The sequence below is a fragment of the Onychomys torridus genome, chromosome 1, assembly GCF_903995425.1.
Source record: "Onychomys torridus chromosome 1, mOncTor1.1, whole genome shotgun sequence".
NCBI classification, from domain to species: Eukaryota; Metazoa; Chordata; class Mammalia; order Rodentia; family Cricetidae; genus Onychomys; species Onychomys torridus.
In genome coordinates, this window is record NC_050443.1 from 79,505,871 (window position 1) to 79,518,272 (window position 12,402).

At 47.3% G+C, this 12,402-nt stretch overlaps 1 protein-coding gene across 1 annotated transcript in view; it reads right to left on the reverse strand.

Moving 5' to 3' along the window:
- Positions 1-1,084: 1,084 nt before the first annotated feature.
- Ppme1 (protein phosphatase methylesterase 1) overlaps positions 1,085-12,402 on the reverse strand; it is a 58,088-nt gene continuing 46,770 nt past the window's right edge. Inside the window, exons 9-14 of the mRNA XM_036201617.1 lie at positions 10,047-10,170; positions 7,197-7,326; positions 5,950-5,994; positions 3,845-3,909; positions 3,263-3,330; positions 1,085-2,271 (exon numbers count right to left, since the gene is read on the reverse strand). Of these exons, the coding sequence (XP_036057510.1) occupies positions 2,253-2,271; positions 3,263-3,330; positions 3,845-3,909; positions 5,950-5,994; positions 7,197-7,326; positions 10,047-10,170 (451 nt within the window). The 3' untranslated portion in view covers positions 1,085-2,252. The remainder of the gene's footprint in view (positions 2,272-3,262; positions 3,331-3,844; positions 3,910-5,949; positions 5,995-7,196; positions 7,327-10,046; positions 10,171-12,402) is intronic.

The window sequence follows — 12,402 nt, forward strand, 5'->3', positions numbered from 1 at the left end:
TGTTCAAAATGAGTAATCCTAGCTTTCTTTGCCTCATGAACAAAACCATAGTGACCATGCTGCCCCCTGCAGGCAACAGGGCACGCAGCCCAAAGGCAATTGCAAAAGATTGGTTGCAGAAATCCGATCTCATGGAAGGAGGGTCCTTCTCTGCCAGGGTGCCCCTGCTCTATCTGGTCACAGGTGAGCATTCAGTCTCCAGCTTCTCTGGCTTCTCCAGGATGGGAGTACTTGACAAAGCAGATCAGTTCTGACTTAGCAAGAATGGAGTAAGGACAAAACCTGCATCAAACCTCCAGGCGAGGCTGGCACTAGTGGAGCTTGGCCAGCTTTCTACTCTAACTAACATACATGGTCCTCCCCGTCCCGGGCGTGGGTGCCTACTGCAGTTTGCAGATGAGGAAACAGAAGCCTTTAAAGTAGGTATGTGGAGAGCGACCCCGGGGCAGGGGCAGCAGCAGGAAACCTACAAGGGTAAGGTAGTAATTTAGATGAGAGATGAGGAGGCCCGGTCAGGGAGTAGCTGGGATGGAAAGAGGGCACAAAGAAGGCACAGGGCGTGGCAGCAAACAATGTGAGAATAAAGGGAAGAGGCCAGAACTCTGAGTGTGGTCTGGGCAACCTGCACCTGCTTTGCTCCTGCCTCCTGCTCAGGTGGAACTGGCTCCTGGTCACCTGGGAGAGACCTTCAGAACAGATGGAGATGACAGGGCCTAAGTGAAGCCATGAGTAATGGAAGTCACAGAGGCAGACCGTCCTTTTCTCCACCAGCTGAGCTGAGACCAGACTCCAGGTTTCCTGGGCTGCAGTAGAGACAGGTTCTGTCTATTTTCTGAAATCAGATCTGAGGAAGACACTGACAGGCTGAGGGAAAAGAGCCTATCATTTTTGCCTCCACTTGTACCCCTCACCTCCCTGATAACCCTCCTCCTGGCACCCCACTGCCCATCCCAGAGTTTCACCAGGGTTCTCCCCAGGAACACAGGTGATTATTATCTGCTTACAGGAGCACGGACCGACACTGGCAGAGTATGGAGAAAGAGGCATTGTTCCTAGCCAGATCAACAAAAATAAGGACAATTCCTCAGATGAATAAAGGTTGGGAGATATTTATTTTCTTTAAACAAGATCATAAATAACAAAGAAACAAAGTCGGTCCCAGACTCTGGACCGTGCAGCAGGACAGGGTAGGAAGTTGTTGGGTGAAGACGGGAGAGGGCTACACATCACCTAAGACAGTCACAGAAAGATGGGCTTCGGGGGCTGCCCCTCCCTGCCCGTGGAAATGGCGTGCCTGGGCAGCAGGGGAGGCCGCAGTGCTGGGAGGAGGCAGCTGGATGAGGGCGAAGACTGGGGATGCTAGTCCATGATGTTTCTACATGGGAACATGGACGCCACAAGTGGGGCAGAAGCTGTGGGTCTGGAAGAGGCAAGCGGTACTTGGCACACCTTCAGGAACCAACTATGAAAATGGTTAAATTCGATCATTAGAAACAATTCCACAGGATTTAGCCTGTGGCTTTGTGCGTGGGCTGTGTTTAACCTGGGCTGTGGCAGATGAGGGCTCACGAGGCTCTTGGAGCAGCCTGGCCTCAGCCCAGGGCAGGTGCCCAGACATGTGGGAGTGGGACAGTGGGCTCACCCAGACGGGAAGCTATGTGCTTGGACTGGCTGGACCTGGCTTACAGGCGGGTTTCTTGGGATGCTTGCTATCATCTACCACCTCTCCCTGAACCGAAGGTCGGAATCCTGGTCACTCTGACTCTTCCAGACCTGGAACAGTTAAGACCGGGATAAAGGTACCTGACTGGTGTTTTATTTGAAAGGGAAAAATAAGGGCCAGTGTGTGCATTGCCCATCCCATGAGGTAGGGCAGGACCATGCCAAGAATATCCTCAAGGAATGGAGATCCCTGAGCCTGGGGAGACATATGGACCCAGGTACATTGCCGGATGCCAGGAACAGGGGCCCAGGGAGGGAAGGCTTCACCCTAGGTAAGGCAGGGAGCACAAGGGGAGGGGAAGAGCTGTAGACCCCAGACTGCGCAGGCCACTGTTGGACAAGGGCCCTGGAAAACAATGCTTTTGACAGGTATACAGAAAGGGTTTGTACATCTGGGGATGCCCCTCTATAGGGAGCCGGTGTCACGTGGCTAGGTGGGATGGTAGGAGACGGCGTCGTCGTCACAGTGGCCTCTGGTGCGATGTATTTACAACAGAGTTCAATGGAGAGGGAGGGTGGACAGCAGGTCACTAACAGCCAGGAAACACGCTGTCAAGGGTAGAAAGGGGAACCATTACAGATGTGACCATCACAGCCCACATGGGGCCAGACAGGGGTGCTGCCCTCAGTGGATGGTTCATCTGACCAAGACACCGAAGGTCGGAAGCCCGCAGACACTTTATTGAGAAGTTACATCTTCATGTTGATTCCTGGGGTCCATGGACGGCCAGTTAAGAGAGGGCCAGGCAGCACAAACCATCACTCTCCCGCTCCACTATACCAGGTCCATCATGTCTGCCGCCCCCACTCCTATCTTTCCTCTCCCATGGCCTGGCAATGAGACTGTCTAAGGTAGAAGACATCTCCTCTTCAAACTTTCTGTGGTAAGGCACAAGTTCCCCCAAACAACTCACCAAAATCTGAGAGGAGGCTAACAGGAGTGATAACTCATGTGACACACAGGCTGAGAAGCTAGGGCCACCTCCAAGTGCAGAACAGACACTCCTGAGATAGGCCAGAACCCCCTAATGTGTGGGTCAGCGTGTCTCTCTTTCAGCCCAACTCATCTCCCTAGTAAGACGCAGCTTGTCAGGATGAGGGCTTGCCCACTCTCCCTCTAGACAAGCCATTGTTTCACTTTTACCTCCCCTGATACATGGTACCGCCTGAAGCATTTCTGGTTGGCAGAATTATGTTTAGGAGGTGTTCCTGGAAGATAGCGGGCAGAGGCCAGGGTGCTACTGTAGTGCATAGGATACCTCCTGACACCAACAAAGGATCACCTCCCCCATCTAGACTTCTATTCTATCTCCATGGCCTGCCCAGCTCTGCTCAGCAGGGGGCAAAACACTGACATTCCAGCCTCCTCAGAGAACAGACACCTCATTGCAGCAGATAAGGCATGACTCAAAGCAAGACCCCACTGGACCCACATCCAACCAAGAAAACCACAGAGCACTTTGGTGATGCAGACCAGATAGGGTTAAGGGAGTGATACGCAGAGGCAGCCAGCTAGACTCCTGTGCCTTTAGGTACTCACCACTGGAATCCTCCGATAGGCTCTGCGAACCTGTGCCGAATCAGGAAAGTGGCAACAGCTTCAGCTACCTGGAAAGGAAGAGGCATTCTAGCCCTGTGGAGGACGTGCTGGGCTCACGCTGCAAGCCCTAGGTGCTTCTGCCAGAAGGTTCAGCTCACTGCTCTCCTCACGAGCACTACTGTCTGGGGAGCTGAAGAGCAAAAGGACCTGGACCAGGGGCTCTCACAAGGGGTGGTTCCAGGGAGGTGAAGGGGAACAGGGCCTTTTAATCTTGGAAGAGCCCCTATTAAGCTCTGACTGTAACTGGAATTTAGGGTGCAGTGCCTGCTCCAATTACCCTTGTCTGGTTTTAGCGGTAACAAAGAAGCAGATCTTTGCCACAGGGCCCTGGATGAAACAGAGGATGCTAATGGCTCCTCGGCCTAGACATACAAAGCCAAGACCACAGATGCTCACCCAGGGGTTGGGGAGCTGGCAGCCCACAAAGGTCTACAAGCAGCAGCTTCAGACAAGCCCTGAGATACGGGCTAGCCTACTTTCTGTGAAATGCCACAACCCCAGTTGTCCTCTCTAGGCACCAACCTTGTCAGGGGCATCCTCATGGACTGCATGGCCACACTGCGGTAAGACCTGCATCTGGAACTTCCCTAGAGAGAGACAAGCAGGCAACCTCAGGGACGAAAAGCCCTCAGGACACTCTGGACACAGGTCCCAGTCTGCTGAGTGTAACTGTAACCTTGTTCATGGTCCTTCACTTTCCCCCTCTCCTTCTGTGTCCACTTTGGTGTAAATTTACTTTGGGGAGAAAACTCAGCTCCTGTACTCACAGGAGTCAGTCCAGTAGGAGAGTAAAACACAGCAAGCACTACTGGAGATGTAGTCCCAAAGGTGAAATTGGGCACAGAGGCTGATAAGTGTGGTAAAAGAGGTTCCTGAGCCAGCAGGTACCCAGACAGGCTTCTGCACAGAAAGCATGGCCACCTACAGAAGAAAGGCTTGAAGTAGCAGTTAGCCATGGAAATATAGAAGCTTGGCATGGTGCTGATTTGAGTGGCTTGCAATGGGGCTGGGTCGGAAAACTGGAGGCCATTGGGGCTCCATAAGCTATGTTAACAATGTTGAAATTGGGGGGGGGGGGGTTGGGGATTTAGCTCAGTGGTAGAGCGCTTGCCTAGACAAGGCCCTGGGTTCGGTCCTCAGCTCTGGAAAAAAAAAAAAAAAAAAGAATGTTGAGCCCGAGAACCAGGTAACTTCCTGGAATGCTGGGAGTTGTAGTCGTAAACTCCACATTGCCAAGGCCCAGGTGACTAACTTCCTGGGATGCTGGGAGTTGTAGTTCTTGGAAAAATAACAGTAAAGCTTCAGAAGAAAGTAAAAAGAAAAAAAGAAATGGATTATTGTAAAAGACAGCAGATGAGTATGAAACAGTGTGCCAGGCACTGTGAGATGTGCTTCCTCACACTGCTTTCCAGCACATGGCAAGCTCACAAACTTATGGTAAACCTTGGTGGGGGGTGGCTTTAGGATTGAAAGTTGGCCCCAAGCATACTACTCGAACACTACCTAACTCACACCCAACCCCTAATATGGCAGTTATTAAGAGTGAACAGCAGCTGGGCATGCAGCTTTCCTGGTGTGTGTTGGTCCAAGGGTTTGGTGTCCAGCAATGAGAAAAAGAAAAAAAGGAGGGACTGGAGCTGAACTGGCTAAGCACAGGGGCAGGTGCTTGCCCGGCACCCAAAGACTCCAGTTCAATGCTAAGGACAGGGGCGGGGTGGGGGCTGATTAACTCCCCGAGACCCAGTTTTTCCATTTACAACGTAAGAACGTTGGAGATGTCTTTGTGGCTCTCATGCAAGCTGCACAGTAGTCCATGTTTTCAGTATATGTTCTGCCCTCTGCTAAAGCCGAGTCTACAGTCACACAGGTAACGAAACTGGCCAGGAGTAAGGCAATGAGAAGGAACTGAGGCCACACCATTCATTCAGCCTGTTAATGGCCCTTCTCCTGCAGGAGGTGCTTCTCCTTCAGATCTCTTATATTATTAATGCATATGATTCTAACATAGAGCACCCACTGTTATCCATGTTATAGCATGTAAGATCCACGGCTGCACAGCCCTCACATTTGTGCTCATGGGTGTGCTCAGACCCACTACACTTCGTACTCCCTTTGAGGCTGGCATCAATGCTCTCATTTCACACATTCAGAGCATTCCAGCTGATACAGGTTACCAGGAAAGCAGTGAGTGTCTAAACCTCACCCCCACGATGAAGCTCCCTCTTCTCCCTCCTCACCATGTCTTCTAACAGACCTTACACCACTTAGTACCTACACTATTTCTCTTTTCTAAAAACTCTGAACGTAAGAAAACTATGTCTGTTCATAATGTTAGACGCCTATGTAAAACTGAATAATTTTAAGGTGCATGACCTCACTTGCATCCTTCCACCCTGGAAACACAGCTAGAGTAATAACTCTCATTTTTAGTTGGGGGGCAGTGAGAAACACTCTTCAGAAAAGGGAAGATATTTGCCCATAATCACTGGTGGTTGGAAGAGGTGGCGGTCCAATGGAGGTCGACTCTAACACCCATGCTCTCCCCACTGTACCTCACTATTTCATATGGCTGCCCATTTCCCCGCCCTCAGAAAAGGATCCATGGGCACAATTTCCAGGTGACTTACCCTGCATCTGGCCTATGGTCAGATCTTTATCCAATCTATCAACACCTAGAACAAAACAGGAGAATCTGTGAGAAGCTCTCTAGAAGAGGCCTTGTGAAATAGGTCTCACTGAGCACTGAGCAAACATTGCCTGAGAACTATAAACACCACTGTGCCCTCAATCCAGACTGACATGTTCCTGATTCCCACAGGCACATTCTCACCAGACGAAATTTTTCAGGTTGAGATTTCTGGGTAATAATGTTCTTCTTCTTTTTAAGATTTATTTATTTTATTTATGTATTTGAGTATTTTGCCTACATGTATATATGTGTACCGCATATGGGCCTGGCACCTATAGAGGTCAGAAAAGGGTGTTGGATCCCCTAGAACTGGTTAGACAGTTGTGAACCACAATGTGGGTAGTGGGAACCAATTTCGGGTTTTCTGCAAGAATAACAAATATTCTTAATTCCAGTCCCAATCATGTTCATTTAAAGATTTTATATGAAAATAAGGTTTTACTGTCTCAAAGCACTATCTGTAGCTCTAGGAGTCGGGTTTGACCAGGTAAAGGCTAGGCCAACACCATGTACCACGGGAGGGTGTTTGCACCCTGTTAGGTGTAGGTCTGATCGGGTTTGACCAGGTAAAGGCTAGGCCAACACCATGTACCACGGGAGGGTGTTTGCACCCTGTTAGGTGTAGGTCTGATCGGGTTTGACCAGGTAAAGGCTAGGCCAACACCATGTACCACGGGAGGGTGTTTGCACCCCGTTAGGTGTAGGTCTGAATATGGGGAAGCTAGGAGACCAAGGATAATTCTCTACTTTAGAAGTCACTACCGCTTTGGTTAATATTACTAGTTCTAATATGGTCACATCTAGGTGACAGTACTCACTTCTATGGCCTGAACTGCCCCCCACCATTCATGGTGAAGCCCTAGCCCCCAGTGTATTTGAAGATGGTGTCTACAAAAGGCAAAATAAGGTTGTGAGGGTGGGGGTCCCTGATGCAATAAGAGTAGTGTCCTTGCAAAAGACACCAGAAACGGTCTTGCTTTCTCTCAGCCGTGTGAAAGCACAGAGGAAGGTCTGCGGACCAGGAAAGAGCTCTGAGAACATAACCCGACTCCTACCCTCAACTTATACATTCGGCCCCCAGACTCCAAGAAAAAAGGCTTTAGTTCTTTAAGCCATCCAACCTCCGATATTTGATTATTCCAGCCAAGCAGACACACACATGCACACGCACATGCACACACTTACCAGCCAAGAGCAGCAGTTTAGGAATAGGACAACTAAGAAAGAGGTTGGATAAGCCCCGGAACCAGCCATCCCAGTACTTTTCTGTTTTTGCCAGTTCAATTCTCCAGGTGTATGGATGGTCCTTCTTGGTCTGCAGGAATAAAAGCAAAATGAGGCTGTGGGCAAGCCCTGAGGAGCAGGCAGAAAGCAGGTCTGTGGGGGAAGGAGAAACTAGTACTTCTCAAGGACCCACTGGAGCCTGAAGCTCTTCCGCACTGCTGCACGCTGGTGTAAGCTCTCCTTCAGATAACCTGACCTTCTCTTTCTCACTCCTGTTTGGTTTCTCCTGGCTCACATGTGAGTCTCCTGCCTCAACTTCCCAAATGGCTGGTACTCCAGACTTGGTCCAATATGCCAACAACTTCTATTACTTTAGGAAACTTTGTAAAGATCACAAAGGCAGTTAATTATTGATCCAAAATGGAGCTTTTCCTATACCAGTGAGTAAAAAGGACACATCAACAAAAGAACATATACAAAGACCACACTGTAGTAAAACAAAAGAAATAAACTAAGTGAAAGAAAAAGCAGAAAGTGACATTCCAGCTGGCATTACTGAGACAAGCATGACAGACCACGGGAAAGAACAGCTGACATGTGAGGAGAGTACTTCTTCCCATTTCAGATTTGTGATGATGACCAGTAACGGTCATCTAAGGCAATATGGCAAATATGAAAAAGTCAACATCTGTCTTCTCTTGACAACTGGATGAGCACACATTGTGCTACCAAATATTGGGTGAACTAAAAAGTGAGTTCCATTCTTTCCTGTGACATGGAAATAAGTTAAATATCATAACCAAAATAAGTGATTAGGAGATTACATCAACTACAACATGAAAACCTAGATGTAGACATGAGATGACACAGTATGCTGAAGATCAGAGTGACTAAGGTGTCCACACCACCCAAAGTGACCCACAGAGTCAGTGAAATCCCTATCTAAGGTTAAATTGTGTTTTGTAAAGATATTTTTAAAGATCCTAAAATTGTCTAAGATTATGTATGATTCTGAATAACCAACCAACTTTGCAACAGAGGAAGGAAACTGGAGAACTCATACTTCTTGACTTCAAAACTGTTGCAAGCTGCAGTAATTAAAAGTTTGGGACTTAGGGGTATAGCTCAGTGGCAGAGGTTTGGCATGTGTGAGGCCTTAAGAACCAAAAAAAGCCAAGAAAGTTTGGTACTGCCATCAAAGACAGACAAAGCAAAGAGAGGTCTCAGAAAGGACCACTGAGACACACGGTCAAGAGGATTGTAGGGGACACACAACCTCCTTAACAGTGATGAGATAATTAAACACACACATAGTCACATGCAGGAGAATGCAGACCCAGACCCAGATGGGCAATAAGTGCTGCAAAGATGCCCAACAGCACAGGCACACTGTAAACAGCAGCTTGGTGTGGCGGTATCTGCTCATAGTCCAAGCATTCCAGAGCTGAGGCAGGAGAAGTGCTAGTTTGAGGCCAGCTTGGAATAAATAGTATCTTACACAACCCAAACCAAACAAACCCAGAACTCCCACAATGCGATGCTACTTCATGGCCTCCAGGACCCCCCAATAGGAATGAAAAGTGTCCCAGCCTTCTGAAAACAGTTCTCCCAGAGTTCCCAGTTCCCACCTCATCTAGCAATTCCCTGCTCACATACACACATCTGAAAAAAAAAACAAAATCCAATGTCTACACACAAAGTTGAAATAAATATTCACAGCAGCATTATTCCTAATAGAAAAGCCATAGAAAAATCTACATGTCCATCAATTGATGAACATATTAAAATGTAGCACTATCCATACAATGGAATATTTTTCAGACATATAAATAAAGAAAACACTAACGTATGATGAATGCAACAACATGGATGAACCTTGAAAAGCATGCATTTATACGTAATGCTCAGATTAAGCAATCTACAGATTAGTGATTGTCTTGGCTAGGAGAACTAAGAGAAATGGGAAGTGACTGCTTATGGTGCTTATTTTAAAACATTGCCAAGAACAAAGAACAGGCATTAAAAGTCAGGTGGATCTCTGTGAGTTTGAGTCCAGCCTGGACTACAAAGCAAGTTCCAGGACAGCCAGAGCTGTTACACAGAGAATCCTATCTTGAAAACAAAAAATTCTTTCAAAAAATGTACTCTTCTTGCTAATAGTAACACCCCCAAAGGCAAGAGAGTGTGTGGTAATACCAATATTACCGACCACTAAGAAGATGCTTACCATGTGCCTTAGAAAGTCACTAACCCACCCCACAAAGCTGCACTTCCCATCACTAGCCTCAAACAGACTGCTCCACCAGAACTCACTACTTACACAGACATGAACTAAACAATCTGCTTGCTTGGGAAATGGTTTCTATATAATTAGAGACAACAGGAGTCAGCATTGACTGTCAGAGGAATCTACAGCTCCTTTAAATGTGGCTCAGTTATAGGACTTAAACTGCACAACTCCAAGAGTTACACTGCACCGTATCACTGCGAGTCCACAACGCAGATGGACTGACAGAGATGCATGTCAGAGACGGTAAGAGCGGGGCAGCCACAGGATACAGCTTGGAACTGATTTCTTTTCCCCTAAGAGAAACCACAGGCACACCTTCACAGAGCGAGAAGGAGCCTGGTGAGGAAGTGACTGATGGGAACACATGGGATGAGTTCTGTGTTCTAACTGGAGCCCAGCGTAGTGCCCTCACCTGATGACCTCTTGGCATAGCGCCTCCACTACAGGTGGTAACCTGACAGAGACACCAAGGCTGTCTCTGCTGCCCCCCTCTCCTTCCCCAGGATGAGGCCTTCACTCACTTCCATGTCATCTTCCTTTTTCCTCTTGTTTACCGACTCACTTCCTTCTTCCTCTTCCTCTTCCTCCTCTATGATCCCCTCTACTATGGATTTGGAGCCTTCTGGACTGGTAATACCTTCACACCTAGATTGAAAAAACACTCTCATGAATGTCTCATCAAATTATCTTAGATATCCCTTTGCCAATAAGGACCCATAAAAAGTGAAGGGCATTTTCCAAGACAAGACAGTTGAGGTTTCCCTGGATTATTCATATAACCCTCATGGTGATTCTATGAAGTAGTCCTGAAGAGTTAAGACAAAGTTGTGAGTGAGTAAGGCTGGATATAAATTCGGCCCCAACAACCCCCAAAGCAAAGCAGCTCCCTCTCACAAAAGAACAAGGCCCAAAGAGCACAGTAAAAAGTTCTGTGTTACAGCCGCCATATAGAAACTGGCAAGTACAATGACCATGGCTGGCAGAACCCTGCACATTGGAACATCGGATCCAAACAATTTTCTTCTTCTTTCTTCTTCTTCTTCTTCTTCTTCTTGTTCTTCCTCCTCCTCCTCCTCCTCCTCCTCCTCCTCCTCCTCCTCCTCCTTTTGTTGTTTCTTTTGAGACAGGGTTTCTGTGTTGTTCTAGTGCCTGTCCTGGACTAGCTCTGTAGACCAGGCTGGCCTTGAACTCAGAGATCCACCTGGCTCTGCCTCCTGAGTGCTGGGGTTAAAGGCGTGTGCCACCACAGCCCAGCTCATTTTCTTTTTTAAAAACAGTATCTACACAAACAAGACATGACAGCATAAAAAGAGACTTGTTGGCAAAAAGGGGATGAGAGTGGGTAAATAGGGGTGAGAAATGACATAATCTTTATTTACATGTATGCAACTGTCAAATCTAAAAAATTAAACAAGCAAACAATCACAAAAATGGAACCTCTTTACTATATAATTAGGGAGAAAAATCACTTTATATGAACAGCTGGTACCATGATTCCTTTTAGAGAAAACTCAATGGAAAAAGTATATAGAAAGGTATTAATGTGGGTTCTAAGGCCTGGAGGTAGCTAGAGGCGGGGTTTGCCATGCATGAGAGACAGTTGATTTTGACAAGAGAAACAGAGACTAGGAAGGGTGGGGGAGGGAGAGACAGACGGGTCAACTCTAGTCCAGCACTGTCCGGTGGCGGATCTCTGTTATTTGCCATCTACTGCAGGCAGGCGCTTCTCACTGAGGGCTGAGCATGGCACTGAACTATGGGAATAGCAGTGAGCCATTAGGAGAGATCGACTGCTCTGTTCCTTTAACAGACAGCAGTAGTAGTCTTCCCGTAGGCCTTTCACAAAATGCACTCCGTGGTTTTCATGCGCTTTTTTTGTTGTTTTGTTTTTTGTCTTTTTTTTAGTTTGTGTGTGGTTTGAAGGAAAGTGGCCCCACAGGGAATGGCACTATCAGGAGGTGTGGCCTTGTTGGAGGAGTGTGTCACTGTGGAGGCGGGCTTTGAGCTCTCTTTTGCTCAAGCTTCCCTCAGTGTGACACAGTCAGCTGACTTCCTGTTGCCCGCAAGATGTAGCACTCTCAGCCCCAGCAACACATCTGCGTGCACACCAACTTACTCCCCACCATGATAACAGACTGAACCTCTGAAACTGTAAGCAAGCCACCTCAATTAAATGTTTTCTTTGTAACCGTGGCCATGGTGTCTCTTCACAGCAATGAAAACCCTAACCAAGACATTTTGTCTGTTTTGGTTTTAGTTTTTTGTTGTTTTTCCTTTTTGAAACAAAGAGAAATAACATAACGTTGGGTGGGTAGAGAGTTAGAAGTCAGGGAGAAGAAAGAGTATGATCAAGGCAGACTGTCTAAAAATTATTTCTAAAATAAATTTTTTTTTTAAATTGAAGGGAAAGTAGCGGATTTTTATGAGCAGCAACTTTCCTTTTCTAGCATTAAAACAGGGTAAAGTGTGTGCACAATGTTAAGCACTCACTAACAATCCTATTAAACTTGAGATGAGCCAAATTTCACATTAAGTAAAATTATTATAACAAAAACCATGTACTTTGATGTCCAAAGCCCATGGATAAGAAAGCTCAAGGCCATGTCGCCATGATTAAAAAGAGCAGAAAGGCCACAGAAGCATGCGCAGCCACACACACACACTCACACCTAGGCAGGCCGACAGCATAGTGTGGAAGTCACTTGCCACAGATGCCTGAGGACCTGTATTCCATCCCAGGTAATCCAGCCAAGGAACCCATGTAAAGACGGAAGCAACCAACCTAAGAACCAAGCTAAGTTGTTCTGTGACCTCCACAACATGCCCTTCCCACACAGCCTTTTTTTTATTTGGTGAAAAAGGGAAATAGGACTTGAA